This window comes from Lynx rufus, unplaced genomic scaffold (assembly GCF_022079265.1).
Source record: "Lynx rufus isolate CCGP_SWC_20201006 ecotype Redwood Valley unplaced genomic scaffold, mLynRuf1.p SCAF_1, whole genome shotgun sequence".
NCBI classification, from domain to species: Eukaryota; Metazoa; Chordata; class Mammalia; order Carnivora; family Felidae; genus Lynx; species Lynx rufus.
Window position 1 is genome coordinate 80,296,384 of NW_025814823.1, and position 21,176 is coordinate 80,317,559.

At 52.8% G+C, this 21,176-nt stretch overlaps 1 protein-coding gene across 1 annotated transcript in view; it reads right to left on the bottom strand.

Annotated features, from left to right (window-relative positions):
• Positions 1-9,843, bottom strand: part of COL4A1 (collagen type IV alpha 1 chain) — a 155,062-nt gene extending 145,219 nt beyond the window's left edge. The window contains exon 1 of the mRNA XM_047086289.1: positions 9,760-9,843. Within this exon, the coding sequence (XP_046942245.1) occupies positions 9,760-9,843 (84 nt within the window). The remainder of the gene's footprint in view (positions 1-9,759) is intronic.
• Positions 9,844-21,176: the final 11,333 nt, after the last annotated feature.

Here is a 21,176-nt window from a genome sequence, read left to right on the forward strand (position 1 = left end):
TTTAAATGAATTATCCAGTCAAGGGAAGGACGTATAAGTCTATCCTATAATCACACATAATCACTTTATGAGAGCAGAGAAATTATCTAAGGTCACCAAGAAATTATTAAAAAATGATTAACTATAAATTTTTTTTCAAGTTTTAAGAGCCTGAATTCCAGAATAAAGAAATACAATCTTATTGTGTTCAGCATTTGGAAAAACAAAATCTAATTATTACTAAGGCGCCTGATAGCTGTTTGTTCGGAGTTGTTTGAACCAACTGATAAAACGCATCTGTCGTCAGCATAACATCTACGTGCCAAAATGCTTGTCAAAGACAAGGGATGAGCCAGGAACACTGCCCGCTACACCCTATAGAATAAAGAGCGTCCCCTCCCCAGTTTCTCAGTGAACAGAACTGAGCTTGGACCATGGCTGCACTCTTCTCCAAAATACGTCCGACCCAGAAGCTGAACTACTCATACTGTAGTGGTTCCCCCATCTTCCTGCTTTGGCAAGTTTATCTCAATTTTATAGGCCATTTCCTGACCAAAATTTAGGAGTTATTTTAAACCACTAACCCCAAATGGCCTTTAATATCCAGGAAATAGATTCAGCCGTAATAGGACACCAAACAGAAACTCCTCATGAGGAGGGCAAGCAACAGAGACCCATGGGGGGCGGGGGGCCACAGCAAGACATGGCAGCCATGCCCTGGGGGGCCAGCCTCACAACCCACCTGCCCTCTGGCCCGGCCAGCCTGTAAGCAAACAGCCTGTGCACCTCAGCAGGTGTCTGCGTGTGTGTGTGTGTGTGTGTGTGTGTGTGTGTGTGTGTGTGTGTGTGAGAACAGAGTCTTAGAGATGGCAAAAATTCTGACTTAAGGTAGATAATCCTGAGAAGACCCATGTCCCGTGTGCTGAGGAGAGGAAGACCACAAGGCACCAGCATCTTCTCAACTCTCATCGGCCAAAACCCCCTCAAATTAACTCTCAAACACAGACACTCCACATATATACTTCTAGAACCTTCTTCCCACTTCTCCCCCTTCAAATGGCACCACAGGGCTAGAACTGGGATTGCCAGTGGCAACAACAACCAATAAGAAGAAAACGAGAATTGTGAGTCATTTTCAATACAACGGTTCAGCTTCTACTTGAGGGCAAACTAACGCCCAGAAGAGCAGGTGGATAGCCCACATCCTCAAGCAGCTGGCCCCGTAAGAAAAAGGAATGGACAAGACCCATGGCTTCTGGAACAGCGGCCGCACATCACCTGCTAGAAAGGCAGCTCTCAGGTGCACAACGCACCCCCGAATCAGGGACTCTAGGAGGGGGCCTGGCACCTGTGCTTCACCAAGCCCCGGGAAAATCTGCTGTGAGCACAGGTTCCAGAACTACTGGGCCAGGTGACCTTCGGGGTGCCTTGATGACAGAATTACTTCACTACTTACTCCTCAGTGCTGATTTTTCATTTAACAAAGAGAATGGTGCCCAGCACTGTATAAATGCCCAGTAAACATTAACTCATTTAATCTGCATACATGTCTTCTTAGCCAGGCACCAACCACCGCCATCGCCATGGTCCAGGTGAGGAAATGTGGGCGGAGAGAGGGAGGGAAGTTGCACAGGGTCCCACAGCTTGGGGACAGGTGCAGCAGGAGGGGAACCAGCACCCTTGAATTTAACCGCAGTGTCCATTGCCCCACGCGGGGCTCCTCTCCGGATGCCTCTGAGACATCGCAATGGTCTTTCCAAGAAGCGGTGTGTGCACAGCCCAAGCCAAGCGTCCCAGAGAATGACACATTGCTTCTGCCTGGCTCACTGAGTCCCTGGAATTGAGCTGACCCCTTCATAGACCATTACTTCTACTTAAGACATAAAGTCAGATCAAGTATTTTCCAAATGGACATGACAGAAAATGGGCCATGTGATAGGTCCCATGACCTTTTTCTTCCTCATAAAACCTTGCATGTTAGAGGTATAAAAAGACAGCGATGTTACCTTCACTCAAGCCTTTCTCCAGGAATGGTCTGGACTTGGTAAGTAAGTTTCACACGACTCGGTAATAACTCTGTGACATTCAAGTGTTACTGTATTCTTTTAAAAAAAAAAAATTCTAAAACATGACTTGAAAAATTAACGCTACTTAGGAAAAGGAGTTGCCTGCATTTTAAAATGACATTTTAGGGCTGACGCTCTTGGATGACGTAGGAATAAATACTCCTGTGCCGACTGGTTGCTTGAAAGGATCCTTGTGGGGTTTTAGAATAAACTGTGGTTGTTTCTTTGTATTATAAAATAATATGCTTACTCTATAAAAAATACTGTTGGAGACGTAGCCCCCAATCTTCCACTGATAGATACATTATACACTTACATATGTATGTATAAGTATCCATTAACACTTCCTTATCAGAAACAAAGGAATAGACCAGTATAGTTATCCTCGGTTTAACTGTAACATCCTGAGGCCTGCCAAATGCCCCACATGCTAGCTGACATATGTCAGGGAAGATTCACCTGTCCCAAGTGAAGGCACCCCCGTGGCCTGCCACCCACCTCTCTGAACCTCTTCCCATCACCAAGTGTGAGCGGCTGCCGTGAAAACTTGTGCCAACAGCTCTGGAGGCATTCCGAGTTACAACTAGAAAGCCCTGGGTTCTGTTCTCCATGGAGGAATATGTTGATTTTCTAAAGCAAACACTCAATAAAACTTTTAACAACTTTAACGAAAACGTCAGACACAGGCATACTAGGTCTCCAAAATATTCCGCTGGGTTTGCACGACATTTACTTTAAGTGGTTAGACTCTCTCTGAGAGAGGGTACAAACAGCTCCTCCGACTGTCAGTACATGTGGAAAGCAATGGACTCCCATTACGGCTTCACCCAGACCAAGCCACAACCTGCTGTTATCAGACCCAGAAAGAAATGCCCACAGGCCACTGAGCTATGTATTCAGTAACGAACAAAATCATTCCCAAACTCTGAACAAAGTACTGATTCTAAGAGCAGTAGAAGATGAGGGGGTTCAAGAATTGTCCTTCAGCAGCAGGAGGTGAAACCAACACCACATGGCACATGGACTATTCCTTTAATGTCCCATTGGGTGCTTTCGTTTGTCTTGTGCTTCACCACAAATCCAGCAAGACTCACAACTCAGGTGACATGAAACGTTCTTATAGTGAGCAGATGAAAAATCAAAGATGGCAAAGCGAGGAATGTCACTAAACCACGGAATGAACTATTTACGTCAAGAGTTCAGCACTGTGTATATTTCCAAGTCGTGTTTAGTCTATGGTGCAGTAACTACTCCAAATTCCAAATGAAGAGGAAACACCTTTGTTTGGCACTAATTTTATTCCCGTTCCCCGACACCGCCACAGAGATGAAACACCACTCCCATGTGCCAGCCTGGGGTCCCAGCAGGGTGGAGAGTTGAATGCGACCCACAAACACTAGCACCGATGACAAGAGCTCAGTGATTTCCCTCCATGGGTCAGGCGCTCCTCGCATAGTGGGGGCGTTTTCAAAAGAAACCGTGTCCTCCAGTGTCTCGGAATTGTCAGGGGCGTCAGACTAACACACATAAGACGATGAGATCCCAGCCACGCGGCAGTGATAACACCCCACATTTCTTGAGTTCTGACCTGCTTTAAGGGCACAACTGCACTGGGCAATGTGAAGGTTCCCACGGACATCGTATTACTAGAGTAGGGACCTGAGGCTCAAAGCGATTACATCATCCCATGGAACACAGAGACTGGTCCTTTGTGACAATTACCCAACCTCTAGGTTGGGGAGTCATGAAGAAGAAGGCCACATAAATTCCACAGATCCGGGCTGCAGAGGGCACGCAAACCCAATCCAAATTAAAGTGGCAATGAGACACCACGAGACACACTTACTATGGAGAATGGCCAAAACCCAACACTGACAATGCCGAGTGCTGAGGAGGGTGTGGTGGAGACACAGGAACTCTCGTTCATAATGATAACGGTGGGGACGCACAGCCACCTTGGAACACAGCATGGTGGGCACCCATAGCTGAGCATGCTTCCGCCATACTACCCAGCAATCACATGCCCAGGTGTTTACCCAAAGGGGGCGAGAACTTATGTCCACACAAAAACCTGCACTTGGATGTTCACGGCAGGTTTATTCATAATCGCCAAAACCTGGAAGCAACCAAGATACCCCTCGGTAGGTGATGGATGAATAAACAGCAGTACGTCCAGAAGGTGGACTCTTACTCAGTGCTAAAAACACAGTAGTTATGAAGTCATGAAAAGACACGGAGGAACCTGAAAGGCGTATCCCCGAGAGAAAGAAGCCAGTGTGAAAAGGCTACGTTCTATATGACATTCTGGAAAAGGTAGAACTATAGAGACAATAAAAGGATCAGTGGTTGCCAGGAGGGTGGGGGAAGGGAAGGATGAGCAGAGTTGCCCAGGGGATCTTGAGGGCAGTGAAAATGCTTGGTGTGATATTCAGTGACGGCGACATGTCACTGCACATCTGTCCAAACCCACAGAACGCACAACACCAAGGGTGACCCTCATGTAAACCAGACACTCTGGGTCTGGGTGACGATGATGCGTCACCATAGGCTCATCCATTGGGACAAACGGAGCGCTCTGGCGGGCGATGTTGATAATGGGGGAGGCTGTGCTCAAGTGGGGGGTGAGGGGGGGTGGGGGGCATTGTCTGCACCTTCCTGTCAGCCTAAAGCTGCTCTATAAAAAATAAAGTCTTTATTAAAAAACAAACACAAACCACCCAGCTGAAAAGAAGGGAAGGTTTGGTTAGACAGCACGTAGCCACTGTCAGGAGAATCATGTGGTCCTAAGCAGGATCTCTGAATACCGTTAGCCTCATGACAACGTGACAAATGGACAGAACCTGTGGCCGCAACGAGGCGCGGGAGCCGGAGGGCTTTGTGGCCACCTGGCCCAAGGTGCACAGACCGGAAGGGGGCCATGGTCGTGGGAGAAGAAAGCAGGCAGGGACAGTGAAGCCCCTAGAACTAAGACAATGCAGCCTTGGGGACTGAGTGACGCGGAGGTGGGAAAGCAGAGAGGGCGAGGCCTCGGGGTGAAGCCACTGTGTCCAAGCTGAGCGTCAGGAGCCACGGGGACATCAACAACCAAAAGACCACAGTCGGGATGGGCAGGCGGTCCGGGGTGGGTAAAAAGCAGCAAGTTGGGTTCTGAACACTCTCACTGAGTCTGAGACCAGAGCCAAGGTGACCTGTCCCACAGGAACATGAAGACCCAAGACTGGAAATCAAGAGAAAAGTCTGGAGCCCCCTTCAGGGAATGATGAGGAATCCTTCCAGGAGATCTCCCCAGCGAGAGAGGAGATAGCACGGGGAGGACAGAGGAGCCACCTGAGCAGACCCCACGGCACAGCCACGCTGAAGGCAGAAGGGAGACGCAGAAGAAAACTAGAAGAGACCCATGTCACTGGACTGGGGCCAGGAGAACAATGGAGGGAAACAAAGGCTGGAAGCAGCTCACCGGCTGCCGGACGAGAAAAATATTAACCCCAGTCATTCTTACGGGGTTCAACTCCTCAAAAGAAATTAACCATTGAAACGTGTTCTGGTTTATATCCTCTTTCATTGTACACGTCAGAATGGTAGGAATATTCTTTTGTATTGTTTTACAGTTGACATTTTTTAGTGGTTGTTTAATAATAGCAGGAAGAACAATCCCCTAATGATATTATTTTAGGCATTCTATTGTTGCTTTTGCTCACTCCACCTCAAGAATTCAAAATACCGAATGTGCTGGAGAGGCATTTTAATGAGGTTAATCCTTTTTAAATTTCTGGAACAAATGTTATAACAAACATTGTATATACTTCTGCAAAACAAGTGTTGTAACTTATTCCAGTCTTGATGCCCTCCGGATTTCTAAAAGGGTTTGTCTTAGAGCCTCACTTGTGGGTTCGACTGGTCTGCAAAACCTTTACCAGCTCTTAACCAATAACTGAACTGGTAAAGTTATGACCATCCCTACCAGTCCCAAGACATTTGCCAACAGTCTTGTTAATGAATAATGCAGGGTTTTGTGAATTCCCTCATGTCCTTGCCCAAGTGAGGGTAGGTTTTCTGGGTCAGTTCCTAAAGGCACTCCAGTCTAGAATCAGCCATCCATGCGGCAACTTTCCAAACATCCTGATGGGCCTGCAGCCTCAGGAGAGGGGACACCACCAATCTCAGGGCCACTGGTGGGAGCTGGGAACTTCTCACCTCTGTTCTCCGAGACCTCGTCCCTCAGTGTCTCTACCCTTCCGGGAGGAAAGTTCAGCTACCATGTTAATAACAGAGGCAATGACATGTTGGTATCTCACAGGAGGGAGCCTTAGGCTCATTTTTAAATGCAAACCCCTGGAGGAATACGAAAGAACAGGTGGGTAGATTTATCCCCCCTTCTGAGTATAATGTACCGTAACAACTCATGAAAATAATACACTGAGATTATAATTCTATTTTCCCCTCTGATTTGGAGGTGGGATGTCCTCAGGGAAGTTTCCCTGAGTTCCCTAGAGCTGGTTAGAGGCTCTCCCGGCCCTCGATTTACCTTGACCGCAACACTGACCAGCCTGAGTGGTGTTGACCTGCTGCTCAGCACTTCTTGCCGAACCGCGAGCTTCCAGAGGCGGGGTGGGTCCCCCTCACTGTGGCCCGGCCATCACCAGGCAGAGCGCAGGGCATGAAGAAGGGCCCAGGGCACATGTGTGGAACAAAGGAAGGGAGGGAGGGGTCCCTGGGAGAAGGGGCAAGTCTGCCAGGGCCGGAGGCGGAGGGTGAATGAGTCCTCCAAATTCATTTGCTTAATCAAAGCAGATAAAATTGAAGACTGTCTCGTCCCTAAACCGCACTGGCTCTTTGCGTATGTGATTAATCGACACCACTAATAAATCTGTGAGGGTCCACCCTTACACACTCACAATGCACACACACTCTTCCTGCCAGTTGTTACCTAGTTGTCGCATACACCTTCCTTCTGATCAAGTCTATACGTTAAGAACACGATGGTTTGGATCATGTCTTCACCAATGGCACTCCTGAAATATTGGGCTGCTGGTAGTGTCGCTGTCATCGGGTCTAAATTGGAAATCAGCCTTCTCGTTTAAATTACATTTGCAGCAGAACACAGTCCATACTCACACGGGAACTAACTCTCACTTCATTGCAGTTCCGGGTCACTGAGTCCCAGGAGAGCGAGTGAGGGCCTGACGGTGCCAACACCACTGGGCAGGCATCACCACACACATAGGAAAGTGCACATTTCTGATCCTGAGAAATAATCTCTGTTAAGGGGTGTCCCTGGGACCAGTGAGGGAGGAGTCTGAAGGCCACATGTGGTGGGGACACCTCCCTTCCGTCTGACTGCTTAACTGAGAACAGAGGGCACTCACGGCCATAACACGAAGGGCACAGTTTTGTCTCAGGCTTGCACCCTATTCCTCCTTTCCTGTCTCAGAAAGAAAAGCTGTGCAGGAGAGTCGGGGCAGATTCGGCTTGGGGAAAAGTCACTGGCCGATAAAACCCATCTACTAGTAAGTGAACAATAGGGCCACGGCAGATATGGTCAAATATAAAATCAAATAGCCTTTCATATGGGGAGTGGGGAGTGCACTTCTCGCCCAGCACAGGAGGTGATGTTGGGACAGGTACAAATGCAGGTAAAAGTGTGACTCAGACACTCTTTCAAAGGCACAGGTGACCCAAGAATCATTCGTGTTGGCTTCTGAGTTCAGATTTGATTGACTTACAGCATCTTTGCATTCAAATGTACTTTTCAATGTATTTTGATTGGATGAATATTGAAGTCATTTCAACTTTTTGGTAACTCTGCAAAGAAGTAAGCAAAAAAATGTTCTTGATGGCATGAAGCGTGAAACAATTTTAAAATTAGACAAATTATTACTTTTGGATTTTTGTGTACATCCATAACTCATATCCATGTATCTCTAATTAAGCAAGGAAAAATGAAGTACAATGGTAATGCCTGGTAAGTCAACTGGTGATTGACCAGAGAGTGTCCATTCACACGCCAGATATCCTAAGATACTATGTGATACCTTGTGGCTTAGAGCCAAGCCAGTGGAAAGGAATGTGCTTGGGCCTAAGAGAATAATTAAAGGGGAGTGAAAGCATCCCAAACTCAAGAGCAATGAGTTTGGTTTCCCAGGCAGGAACAGGGGTCCCTGTAAGTGAGTGGCTCATCCTTTAAAGTCCTGGCTGTTTGGAAAGCTAGCTCTGACAATTAGCTTTGCTTTGCTAAGATTTTCAATTAGACACTCTAAGTCAGAGATTCATATTTCCAAATTAGAGAACTTTCTCTCATTTGTTTGCCACCGAGTTTAGCAATCTCTCCTTGGAAGTCATAAATCTTTTGGTCAATATTTCTGCACCCAAATAACGTGTTCTAGAGACTCTTCTTTTGAAAGTATTTTGTCACCATTACTGAAGAGCGTTTAAACCGAGCATGGAGCTTGGCCCGACTCCGGGGCTGGGAGAAATCGTCTGCAGTTAATTGCTGCTGTGATCACCAGCCTTTTCAACACCGATGAAGGAGCAGCCAGTAAAGGGTCAGGTCTGGGATGATGAGGCATGTGTGCGAACTACCGGCTTCTCCTGGCACCTAACAGTTAATACATTTTACACCCAGTGAAGAGTGAAGCGGGGCTGGTGGCAATCAATCCTCCAGAAGAGAAGTAAACACAAACAAACAAACAAAACCTAAGAGCAAGATGAGGATCTGAAACAGTGAGCCAGTAAGTGGGAAAAGTGGCAAGTAGCAAAATAATTTTAAATGGGGGGGGTGCAAACTGGGCCAAGAAGCCACACTCTCCCGGGGTTTTGTCTACAAGGCTCCCCCACTGGGTAACGGCGGACGTCTTTATTCTGTCTGAGGGGAAGGGAAAAAAAGGAAAGAGTAGTACATCAAGGACCCACCGGGGCTGAGAGCCTTTACTCCAGCAAGCCGAGCTCCCAGATCCTTTCCGGGCAAACACACAGCGGAGGAAATGAAAACGAGGAAAACAATTTGTGCTTAGAACACCAAGATGTAGTTTCGCTTTGCTTTCGCTCCCAGATATAACGTGGTTGTAGCTGTTCAACGTATACAAGTAACAGGCAAGGGGTCCTAACTTTTCAAGCCGCGCCGCACAGGAGCCCTACTGGTGCTGCGGCCGGTCCTCCCGCAACAGCACAGTCGTGGGAAAGCAAAGATACAGCTGTTTCCAGGCAAACGGCCCAGAACTGTTCAGCATCAACCAGCAGAGTCGCCCAAGAACGGGAGAAACACGCCCAAAGCGACTCCCGGGCGCAAGTGTGGGGCTGTGAGCGGCGTGGGCGCGCGTGCCCTGCCCACCGGGCCGCGGCCCACCCGGGGGCGCCCGGGGCAGGTGAGGGCGCCGGGCCGCCGAGGCCCCCCGCGCTGCGAGTTCAAATCCCGCGGAGTCCCGGGCACGGGGCGCACCCCGCTCGGCTGCGCTCGCCCGGGCGCCGGGGACTCGTCCACCTCGCCCCCACCCAGCCCACAACAAAGGAGGTTCCCTAACGGATGCGCCAGCGCAGCCCACCGGGAGTCACCGGCGGGGACCGGCTCGGAGAGGGCACCCGGCCGTGCCCCCGCGCGACCTCCCCCCCCCGTCCCCGGAGGGGCGGGCGGCTCGGTCCGGGGACAAAGGGGCCGCGCGGGGCGCGACGCCGGGGCGCGGGGCGCGACGCCGGGGCGCGGGGCCGGCCGGGGACTCACCTTCGCAGCGGCCCGGCTGCGCTCCTCGTGGAGCAGGAGGGCGGCGGGCAGCAGCAGCAGCCAGACGCCGAGCCGGGGCCCCATGGTGGCGCGCCCGGGGCGGCGGGTGGCGGCGGGGGCCGGCGCTCGGGGGCCGCGGCGGGCGGCGGGCGGCGGGCGGCGGGCTCGCGGAGGGCCGGGGCGCGGGCGCTGCGCACCGTCCGGGGCGCGGCGGCTCGCGGCGCAGACCTGAGCGCGGCCCGGCGAGCTCCTCAATTTGTTGGCGCTGCCCCCTCCCCTCGGCGGCGCGCGGGCGGCGTCTCAAAGGGGAGGACCCTGCGGCGCGGGTAAGAGGCGGCGGGAGCGCGCGGCCCTGGGATTGTGGCCGCCGCGCGCCGGGACGCCAGGGCTCTGCGCTCCTCACCCTCCGGCGGCCGCCCCGCGACCCCGCGCCCCCCGCCCCCGCGCTCGCCCACCGGGCGGAGGACCGAGGACCCGGGCGGGCACCGGGGACCCGCCAGGGCCACCGCGCAGCCTGCGCTCCCGCCCCGGCGGATGCGCGCGGACGGCCGCCGGCGCCGGGCGCGAGGTGAGGGCGGCCCCGGGGACAACGAGCCCCGGGCCGGGGGCTGGGACTCGGGGCGCCCGCAGCAGACGGGGGCCGTGCGCGCTTCTGCTGGGGAGAAGGGGGGGGCGCCGGGCGGCCTCAGCGAAGTAGCGCCGAGCGGGGCCTAAGTGGAGGGCTCCCCCTTCTTGCGTCTGGTCTCGGGGCCGCTCTCTGTCACCCCTACAGGGGCGCGGGGGCGCGCCCAGCTTTCCCGCGGCTGGGGCCCGGGGGCCCGGGATGCTCCTTCCCCAGCCCCTGCTGAGGCCGCTTTGTCTCTCGCCCTCCAGGCTAGGAGGGACCGAGCGGCGCCCGGGGAGGCCGGATCGGAAGCATGGACCGTCACCAGTGCTCGGCGTCCAGCCCTGCCCTGCGGCGGTAAGCCACCTTCGGCCGCGTCCCCGTGGGTCCTGCGCGCGGGGGGCCTTGCGGGTGACCCGGGGATTGCCCAGCCGAGCCGGCGCGCTCATGGCTCTCCCTCTCCCTCCCTCTCTCTCCCTCCAGGTGGCTGCTGCTGGGGGCTGTGACAGTGGGGCTCCTGGCCCAGAGCGTCCTGGCGGTAAGTCCTGGGTCCCGTTCACGGGCTCTGATTCGCGGGCAAGAGTGTGGCAGGGACACAGAGTGGCCTCAGCACAAGGCAGTTCATGCGTGCTCACCTGAGTGTGTGTGTGTGTGTGTGTGTGTGTGTGTGTGTGTACACGCGAGCGCGCGCGCGGCCATGACCCAGCCCAGGTTCCCAGAGAGCTGGCCTTCCCCGGAGAACTCCTCAAGTTTGCCTTCCCTTGGGGTCCCCACTTCTGTCGTGTGCGTTACAGGCGGGGGCCGCCCACGAAAGCCAGTAATTTAAAACGTAGCCTGCGGCATCCTCTCCTAAGCTTGAGCAAAACTCTGGCCTCTAGAGGGAAGGCTGTCAGTCACGTGGCGTGGGAGGCACCGGGGTACCCAGGAGAAACGTGTTTGTGGCCTTGGGAAGCTGGTGTCTGGGTCTCATCCTTAGGGGAGAGTCTTCTCCTGCCTTTAAATGAGAGGCTTTGGGGGAGTGGGTGGGGCGAGGGGCGAGCAGGACCAGAGTGTATCCGTTGTAACCCATGTGGGTGCACAGTGGCAGAAACCCTGCGTTTTCTCCCCAGTGGGAGTCTGGCCCTGGAACAGCAGGGCTGGGAGGCGCTCAGGTGCATTTAGAGCTGCCTTGCCGGCCCTGGCACTGCACTTGTGATTGCAAATGGGATTTTGTAAGTTGGGTTTAAGTAGTTGGAGCCACTCTTCACCAAACTTAACAGAACGTGGGTCATTGGCAGTCTCTTCCGTTGTGGACACAGATGTTCCAACTGGGACTAGAATCCCAGGGAACACACTGTATCCCCACCCCACCCTCGGCGCGCTCTGATAGAATTCCTGACTTCCCAGGTGACTGTGGCAGGCTCCCTGTGTGGGCAGGGTGCACACACAGGACCCTGGGAAGCTGCCTTCGTGGTTTGGTTGAAATTCTGTTATTTTCATCATTCTGTCCTCACGTAAAACAAACAAGGCTTTTAAAGGCGGTGAGCGAAAAAGTGCTACTCCAGCTTGGAAAGAAACTTTAGCTCTACTTTTCTGCTTTCTCCAGTTCAGGACCCGGCCTGGGAAGTCCATAGACTTTCACCAGAACGTTCCAGGCCAAAGTTTTCTTAAAGCTCAAGTCTGTCTCTTTGTCGTCTCCACGTGTCCTGGTTGAGGAAGGTGAAAGCCTAGGTGCTGGAACCGTTGACTCTTATGGTCCTTAGGCACACACGACAGGTAGGACTTGGCCCAGAGTCACGAGTCAGAGTGGCAGACACACTCTGTGAGAAGGAGGAGGACCTAGAAAGGCCACGCTGAATCGTGCTGAGAGCGTGTGCCCTGGTGTGCTGTCTCCACACCCCTTGGCCCTAAAACCACTTTTCTAATACCCTGATTTTCTTCCTGGGGATGGTGGAAGTCTCATGAGTCTCACGTGGGACTGATCCTAACACTGGTAAGGGCTTCATGGCAGAAGACTGGACTCATAAACGGTGCTCTCCCCTGGTCCCGCAGATCCTGGGCCCCAGTTTCCAGACTTAGAATGGGAAGAGAGCCTCCCTTGCCTGTTACAGAGGCAGGCGCCGGCCCCTGTGCCTTCCTCCAAAACCGCTTAGATGCGGCCCGTTCCCCTGAGCATCTGCCCTCTGACTCACGATGGGACTGAGAGCGTTCACTGTCTGGCCATGCTTCCCAGAGCATGGACCTTGGACCCCTCCGCCCTCCTGGGGAGGCTGGTTCGCTCCCAGTCTAGGTCTTCTGGTCAGGCTTTCTGGGATGGAGCCTGGAGGTGCATTCTACTTGATGCCCAAGTTTGGGAACCACTGAATTAGAGTGTTGGGTAGGGAGGCGGTTGGAGTCACTTGCCGTTTTGAGTCGTTTTACTAGAGGCTTATGGGTGTATACAGTCTTCAACGGAGAGGCAGTTTGTTGTATTCAACATCGGCCCTTCTACTTATTAACTTCTTGTTGACCTCTGGCTTTAGTAGGTATTACCTTGGTTCTTAACGATATCCATTAAGAAGTAGGTCTTCTTTGTGGCAAGTTTATCTCCTCCCCTGTTTGTCTACTAGGCTCCAGAACCCCTGCCTCATTGCCCATTTGAGCCAAGGACTCTTCCCTGGGGAAGGTCAGGTCAGAAAAAAGGGGGCTGCTCTTTTAGCTGGAAGAGCTTTGTAGCAGAAGCGGCTGAAAACAGTTACCGAAGAGAGTAGACAGTTATTTATATGGGCCTACTTGTGGGCCTTCTCCACATGTCTTGGTCCACAGGCCTCATGGGAAACACACTGTGTCTACCTGAGTAGGTAACTATTATTACCTCCAATTTACAGATGAGAAAACAGAGGCACAATGTGTTTAGACAGCTTGCTCAAGGTCTCTCTCTTTGTCAGTGCTGATGCGGAGTGGGAACCCAGACACCTTCCCCACTAAGTGACCCGGGATCAGACTGTAAGTCAGTGGTGGGAACGCTCCTGAGTTTCAGGATTTGAGTCTTCTGCTTTCTCTTTGTCTTGACCGTGACTGAGAGTAAAGCCCACACACTGGTTTCTGGAAAGGGAAATATCACTCCTCGTCCCCTGCTGCTTTGCTCGAAAGAGCGGGAGCCCAGAGCTAAGGCTGTCGGGCTAATGGACCCCAAAGCAGCAGGCTGGAGCTTGGCATGGGGCAAGTGCATGAGGCATGTTCTGGGTTCCTGGGAGGGAAGGTTCCTGAGGTGGGGCCTTGTAGAGACTTGAAAGCCCTCTGCAGCCCATGCTGAGCTGGTGCTGAGTTGTTACTTATCTCGAGAGATGGGGCAGCAGCCTTGAAGATCTAAGAGCCCGTCTGGTGTGATTCTGGGATGAAGAGAATTCCAGAGAACAAAGGCCTTCCCTGAGATCAAATATGCCGTGGGCCGCGCTGACCCTGCGACCTCGGCTGGGGAGACTGGCTGCACACTGTAGATTCTCCCAGGTATTAGGGTGCAGCCAGGGGGGCCTGGTGGTGCAGGTGCTGTGCCCACCCCAGGAAGTGCTGGGCTCCACACTGTCTTCAGCACCAGCTTCAACCTCCAGGCCCCTTCCAGGGCTCCAAGCCCTGGAAAATTTATGGGATGCTTCTGCAAGCAGCCATACCTTTCTCTCCCCCTCGCAAAAAAAAAAAAAAAAAAAAAAAAAAAAAAAAGCAATGTATTCTGAGGTTTTCTCCTCTCCCTTGGCTTGTCGGTAAGCTATAAAGAATGTGCGGTCCTGAGATGCCTCCAGTGCGCGACACGGGAATCCAGGAGAGCGCTTCTTTCCCACAATTCCCTAGAGCACTAGTCCCATTGTTGGAAATCTGGGCCCCTAAGAAGAAGGGAAATATCACAGGCTTCCTCCTCTGTTTGTGGAAAAACAAGCAGGAAGCATGGATCCAGCTCTCTGGAGGCCAGGAAAGCAGACCTCCCTGGGTGGCCGGTATGACTTGGCCACAGTCAGTGACAGGAGGAATTTGTCATAGTGTCGCAGAACTAAAATCAGCCGCAAAGGATAGGCACAGGGACACAGCCCTCGCACTGCCTCACTGTCTGTGGGATGGTTTGGAGCCAGAGAGAGGGAGAAAGTGAAAAGTTCTCGAGTAGAAAACAAAGACTTTGCTAAAATGGAAAACACAGAAAGGATGGTCTTTCTGGAGAAAGGATTAAAAAACAATGGGTGACAAGCTTCAACTAAATAGAGAATGTGAGGGAAGTTGGGGCGGTCTTGACTCACAAGGTGGTTTTAGAGCGTCTGTTCTTTTACTCCGAGAAAGAATATTTATCTCTGATGAGGAAGCTTTAGTGAAAGGTCTGTAGCCGCGTCTTGCTATATCTGCTGGGGTCGGTGGTCGTCATCACCGCCGCTAAAGGCTGATTTGGCTTGCAAACCAGGCAGTCTGTGCAGTGGCTGGTGGCCCCCGGAAACCACTGACGACACAGGAGTCTTGGGGGCACGGAGCCCCCACCCCCGCCTGGCTACTAACTGGTTGTTTGCCCCCAGAACAAGTCACCTGACACCTTGGTTCTGGGGCGTGGGGAAGGCGAGGAGTTGTGTTGCAGGGTGCCAGTGCTGGGGCGCTCCAGTGTCCATACCCAGTGCAGACCCTCCCCTGTGTGCTGAGCTGGCTCCCACCCTTCCCAGCTGCGACCCTGCCACAGGAATGCTTTTCTTTTTTTTTCTTTTTTATTTTTTTTTATTTTTTTTTTAACATTTATTTTTGAGACAGAGAGAGACAGAGCATGAACGGGGAGGGTCAGAGAGAGGGAGACACAGAATCCGAAACAGGCTCCAGGCTCTGAGCCATCAGCACAGAGCCTGACGCGGGGTTTGAACTCACGGACCGCGAGATCATGACCTGAGCCGAAGTTGGCCGCTTAACCGACTGAGCCACCCAGGCGCCCCTAGGGGAACGCTTTTCCAGGTACACACGTACGCTGCTCCAGAATGTGACTTAAATATGTTGGGACACCTGGGTGGCTCAGTCGGTAAAGCATCTGACTTCAGCTCAGGTCATGATCTCGCGGTTTGTGGGTTCGAGCCCCACGTCAGGCTCTGTGACATCTCGGAATCTGGAGCCTGCTTCAGATTCTGTGTCTCCCTCTCTCTCTGCCCCTCCTCTGCTTGTACACGTGCTCTCTCTCTCTCTCTCTCTCAAAAATAAATAAAAGCGTTAAAAAATTAAAAAAAAAAAACATACTGCATTAGACTTTTTATCTTCAGGGCCTGAGAAGCCTCTGGAATTGAGTGAATGGTACTTAATCAGCTGAGATGAGAGCAGGCAGGTTTTTGGTGGTTACCTTTTGCCCCGGTAGCTGAACCCTCAGTTAATAAGACTCTTCCGGGTCAGATAAAGGCCTAAGTGACTCACTAACCATGATGTCAGTGGCTTCTAACACTGAATGAATGAATGAAAAAGGGGATGTCTAGTCTTAGGGGGGGCCCACAAGTTTCTCCAGTCCCGTCCACATGGTCAGGAGTGCACGTCAAAGGAAGCCCAAATCCCAGCAGAATCCCTGCAAGCTCAGCCCCACCCACCGGCTCTGGCCTCCTTGTGCTGGGTGCCCCCCCATTTCCCAGCACTCAGCCGGGCTCCTGGTGCACACAGCGGGCTCTGATGCTGTGAGGGAGGCTGCCTTTCCAAGCAACGGGTTCTTTTGTAAATAGGCTCCCCTAAGTTCAGTGTGGTATCCTGGATTGGATCTTGGAAGAGAGAAAGAACGTTATTGGAAAAAACTGGCAAAAGCCTAGTAGAGTCTGTAGTTTATCAACGCACTCAACGTTAATGTCTCGTTTTGACAAAACGCACCGAGGTTATCGAAGATGCTGACGTAGCATCATCATTCTTGATGGAGGGTGTGCGGGGACCCTCTGCACTGTCTGTGCACCTTTTCCGCAGATCTAAATATTTCCAAGTCAACACCTGCTCTCAGAAGCCACAGGGCAGCCTCCTTGGGCGAGCACACGCCAGGCGGACAAGAATGCGAAGCGGCAGGTCTTGTACTAGAGAGCAGCAGGTGTGGCCAGCACGAGGGAAATAGTGCTCCCATCTTCTCTCCAATAGACTAAGTAACAAAAGGCACTCGTGTGTGCTTGGAGGTACGGCAGAAGCAGCCCTTCCCTGGCCAAGAGCTTCTGTCCCCCTAACTCGGGTGGAGTGCTTTCCAAAGACAGGGGAGAAGAGGCATCCCCGTGGAGTTTCCATGACTCGGTCTGTTGTTGGGGCTCCAGGGTGAGCCACGGCAGCCCCCCGTCCTTGACTGACTGCCCGGGGAGGAAGCCGTCGTAGTTCTTTCCAGACCTTGCGGTGGCAGGACAGGTCGGCACGATGGTGCCACTCTCAGAAAGACATTGAACACGGCTGGCTCACGCCCTGGCCCCTGCTAATTTGTCAGGCCGGCATCCGTAAGCCCTTGGGCATTGCATACGCAAGGAGAGCCCCACCCCCACCTTCCACACCTAGAAAACCCTGTGGACAGCCGGGTGGGAAAGCGGCTCAGCCTGGGGTGTCCGGGGTCCTGGAGCCCCGTCTGTGCAGGCTCCCGGCATTGCCACCGGCCCCGTGACAGAGCTTGGAGTGCCACCAGCCACATCTCCAAGTGGCCATACCTTCCGCTCTAGTCATGGGCTGCGGGAAAGGGCCAGCAGCAAGGATGGCCAGTGGCCAGCTGCTGTCACCTCACACATTAGCCTCTGTCACCACCCTGCAGGAACAGAGCAGCCCCTGGCCCTTGGCCCTGGCCCCTTCTGTTTTGTAGATGCCCGCACACCCTGTCCCCTCGCTGTAGCCCACAGCCCCGTCACACAGAGGACACCCTGCCCCCTTGCCCAAGAGGCAGAGGTCAGAAGGCCTGCACCCGCCCAGCCGGAGCCTCTGTCCCTTGGAAATGAGACCCATTTAGGGGTCTAATTAAAGTGCCCTCTCAGACTGCCAGGACTTAGAATAGCATTAGATATTAATGATTGTAGGGGCGCCTGGATGGCACAGTTGGTTGAGCATCCAACTCTTGATTTCGGGTCAGGTCATGATCCCAGGGTCGTAGGATCGAGCCCCAAGTTGGGCTCCATGCTGAGCATGAAGCCTGCTTGGAATTCTCCCTCTTTCTCTGCCCCTGCCCCTCTCCTGCTCTCTCTCTCTCTCTTCCTCTGTCTCTGTCTCTCTCTCTCTTTCTCTCTCTCTCTCAAATAATAAAATTTAAAAAGATATTCAAGATTTTAAATTATCTTTCATAACCCATGTAGACATCCAACACTTTCTTCACTCATCCTTGACGTAACTGCTGCTGCCACAATCCAAAGTTTAGGGCGCGTTTCGTCTGGGGTTTGTTCACTGATACATCGTTTGCTCCGGGGCCTGAAACACAGTAGGCCTTCAATAAAGTGTTCCAGAAATGAGTGGCGATGCAGTTAGTTGAAAGTGTTCCAACACACCTTTTGGGTGAGAAATAGAGTCGCGGAACAACGAATAAAAGATTAGATTAAAATGTAGCTCTTCTCACTGGGGGGTGGGGGGGGGTCCCAAATTAAGCGCTGCCCCCGCTGGATAGCACTAGCTGAGTGTGATGATAATGGATGTGTTGATCTGTCTGTGAAGGATTTGCATTTTTTCCTGGGGATTGTTTCAGCCCCACCCATGAAATTCCTATGTTGCTGCTTTTGCCCAGTTCGGCGATCTCCCATGTGGGAACTACAGAAGAGTGGGTGTTCTGGAATTCCATGCACTAATTTTCTGGGACCTGGTAGAAATGACGTAACAATATGTCTGCATGTCGAGCACTGTCGGATCTGTGACTGTCTTTGTGGAGTAATGAGGGCCCCAGGAGAACGGAGGACATGCTCCCTGGGATGCCTCCACGGCTCCGGCTTGTCCGTCAGAGGACAGACAGGCTGATTAGCAGTGGCGGTGCGGTGACCGCGCGCTGGTGGGAGGGAGGACGCAGGAAACCGGCCAGTGCCACGGGCCCTGCTGGGCACACTCCCCTCCCCCTCTGCCCGCACCCGGTGGCCTCTGGCTCCAGGTTGGAGAGAAGGAAGGGGCCCCTGGGAGGGCTCGTGGGGTCTCCTGGGATCAGAAATCAGAAAGAGGGATCCCCGAAGGTGCTCCCAGGGCTCCAGAAACCCCAGGAACAACTAAAATATCCCAGAAATACAGCAGCCACTGCCTGCTGGTCACATCAGTGCCAGGAACTGAGCTAAGCCACCAACACACAGTACCTGCTAAATGCCCACAGCACTGCGATTGCCCCACTTTACAGGTGTGCAGACTGAGGCACACCCAGGTGGAGGGCACGTGTCATGGCCAGTAAGCAGTGAGGCTGGGAGTGAAGTCCAGGACTTGGTTATTCCAAGACCTCTGCTCTCAACCACTGTGCTAGGCTGACAAGTCCCTCGTCACAGAATACGAACACGTACGCAAGATACACACAGCGTGGGACACATAAAGCATACGTATGCCCATCACGTGGGAGATCTGTGTGTCTGCTATTTATCTGCAGAGAGTATGGATGGGTGATAGATGTAGGTGCTAGCTAGACAGAGGTGATAGAGACAGACTAGATACAGATGTAGATTGATTGATAGACTGATGGGTGGATTATGGACGTAGATGATTGATAGGTTACAGAGAGAGATGGATAGGTAGGTAAATAGGTAGATGGACGATATGGGTGGAGTCAGACAGATCATGGATAAACAGAGAACAGTAGGGTACACACTCACACACGCGGCCGTGGATACTCCTGCCTCCTTTCCCCACAAGGGCTGCCCAGCGGAAGGAGGGGGGCATGCCTGTCTCTAGGGAACTGTCAGGCAGACCTGTTCTTTCCAGGGGCCCCTCTGCAGAGAGGCCGGCCCGTGCGCATAGGTGACTGAGTGGCTTGTGGACCCCAAGAAGCGGACTGGACAGGTGGCAGTCCAGACAAGGATGACCCAGAGAGCCCCGAATGGGCAGCGGGGAATCCCAACCACAGACAGAACTCCTGGAAATCTCTTTCTCCAGGTCCTTTTGGAGATTCCAGGCCGTGGAGGCGTGTGGATGACGGCTTTGTAAAGCGGGGAGGGTCGTGTAAGCACGGCATTATCTCCAGCAGATGAGGAGGCTATGGGGAAAGTGTTAGCCCTAACTTGGAGAAGGGTTCACTGAACCCTCCTGGGGAGTAAGGGCCCTCCCCAAATTATGCTGACTGTGCAGAGACCCATGGACCGCAGTGGAATGAAGACAGGGTCCCTTTCTCCTGGGTGGTGCCAATTCCCGGCTTTCACGGCAGTGTTTTCGTTCTGATCCTCCTGCATTGAGTTTCCCACATGCCACCTGGCAGGCAGGTGAGGTCAGTCAGGCAGAGCTGGAGCTTCTGGGGTCGGGGCCAGTGACCAGGAGAAGTCACTTCTCCTCTCTGAGCCTTTTCTTCTGGGTAAAACAGGAATGCTGGTAACCATGGTGCAAGGTCGCGGTGAGATGGTTTTTGTGTAATTCGTTCACCAAGTGAATGTGTTGGATTGTCCTGGGAGCCGTCAGGTACATGGATCCTCCCGGGAGCTCAGGTCTGGGTCCAGAGTGAGACAGGCCAGGGGCAGTGGATGGGGGCGTTCAGAGCACAGTGGGGGGGGGGGGGGAGTTGTCCAACTGTGTGACAATGTTTGAAGTTGAATATGCCACCTGGGATCATCCCCGCTTAGAGAGGAAGCTCGCTGTGTGAGACAAAGTTTCCCTCTCCTTTGGCCAGTAGGCCTTATGGTAACTCAGATCCACACGGTTGTGGTCGTCAGCAAACCTGTAGAAGGCAGACTCGAGACCCAGAGCCGTGGTCTGTTCCACGGCACGTGGAAGAGAGAGTGGGACCGTGGTGTCGGTTTTTGCAGAGGAAGGCCAGCTTGGGTCTGGAGTTCGAAGTGTGATCTGCTACTTCCTGGCTGCACGACTTTGGGCAAAGCTACTGAGCCTTCAAGCTTTAGCTGCTTTTCTAAAGCTGGAATAAAAATAGTTCTGTCTTGTAAGTGTGCTCTCAGGGAAAAAGAAATCGCATATAAAGATCTTAGCAATTTTAGCCTTGTAGGGCTTGATAAATGCTGGCCAATGGCTACCTGGATTTAGGATTTTTTTTTAATTAGGGGCACCTGGGTGGCTCAGTCAGTTACGTGTCTGACTTCGGCTCAGGTCATGATCTCACCGTTCGTGGTTCGCACCCCATGTCTGGGTCTGTGCTGACAGCTCAGAGCCTGGAGCCTACTTCAGATTCTGTGTCTCCCTCTCTCTCTGACCCTCCCCTGCACACTCTCTCTCTCTCTAAATTAAGTAAACATTAAAAAAAAATTTAATTAAATATGGGTGGGTCTTCTTCCTCAAAACATGAAAACGTGAAGCCACAGAAACAGGTTAAGTGCTATGAGAATCTGGGGACAGAACAGCTGTTGCCTCACTGCCCCCACAGGGCGCTCTCTGACTGGGGCCTCCAAGGCAGGGGACCGGGTCTTGCCCAGCTCACAAGCTGGGACAGGGGAGAGGTGGGCTGGGACACCAGGCCAGGCATACGGGAGGAATCGTGGGGAGTAAGGTCCACATCTTTGGTGCTGAGACCCCACCGTGTTCACACAGCCTGGCGGGGAGCAGCCGTGACCCCAGCAAGTGACCTGTGGACACCAGAAGGCCCACGAGGCGACACGGGCATAGGGGCATCTTCCCAAAGCCTTTGGACAGTTGTTTCCATTTTCTGGAGTTTGATAAATGTCAACGAAGGAAAGAATTTTAATTTTAATCAAAGTTAGGTCAAGGTGTAACTAAATTATTTCCAGAACGAATGGAAAGACTT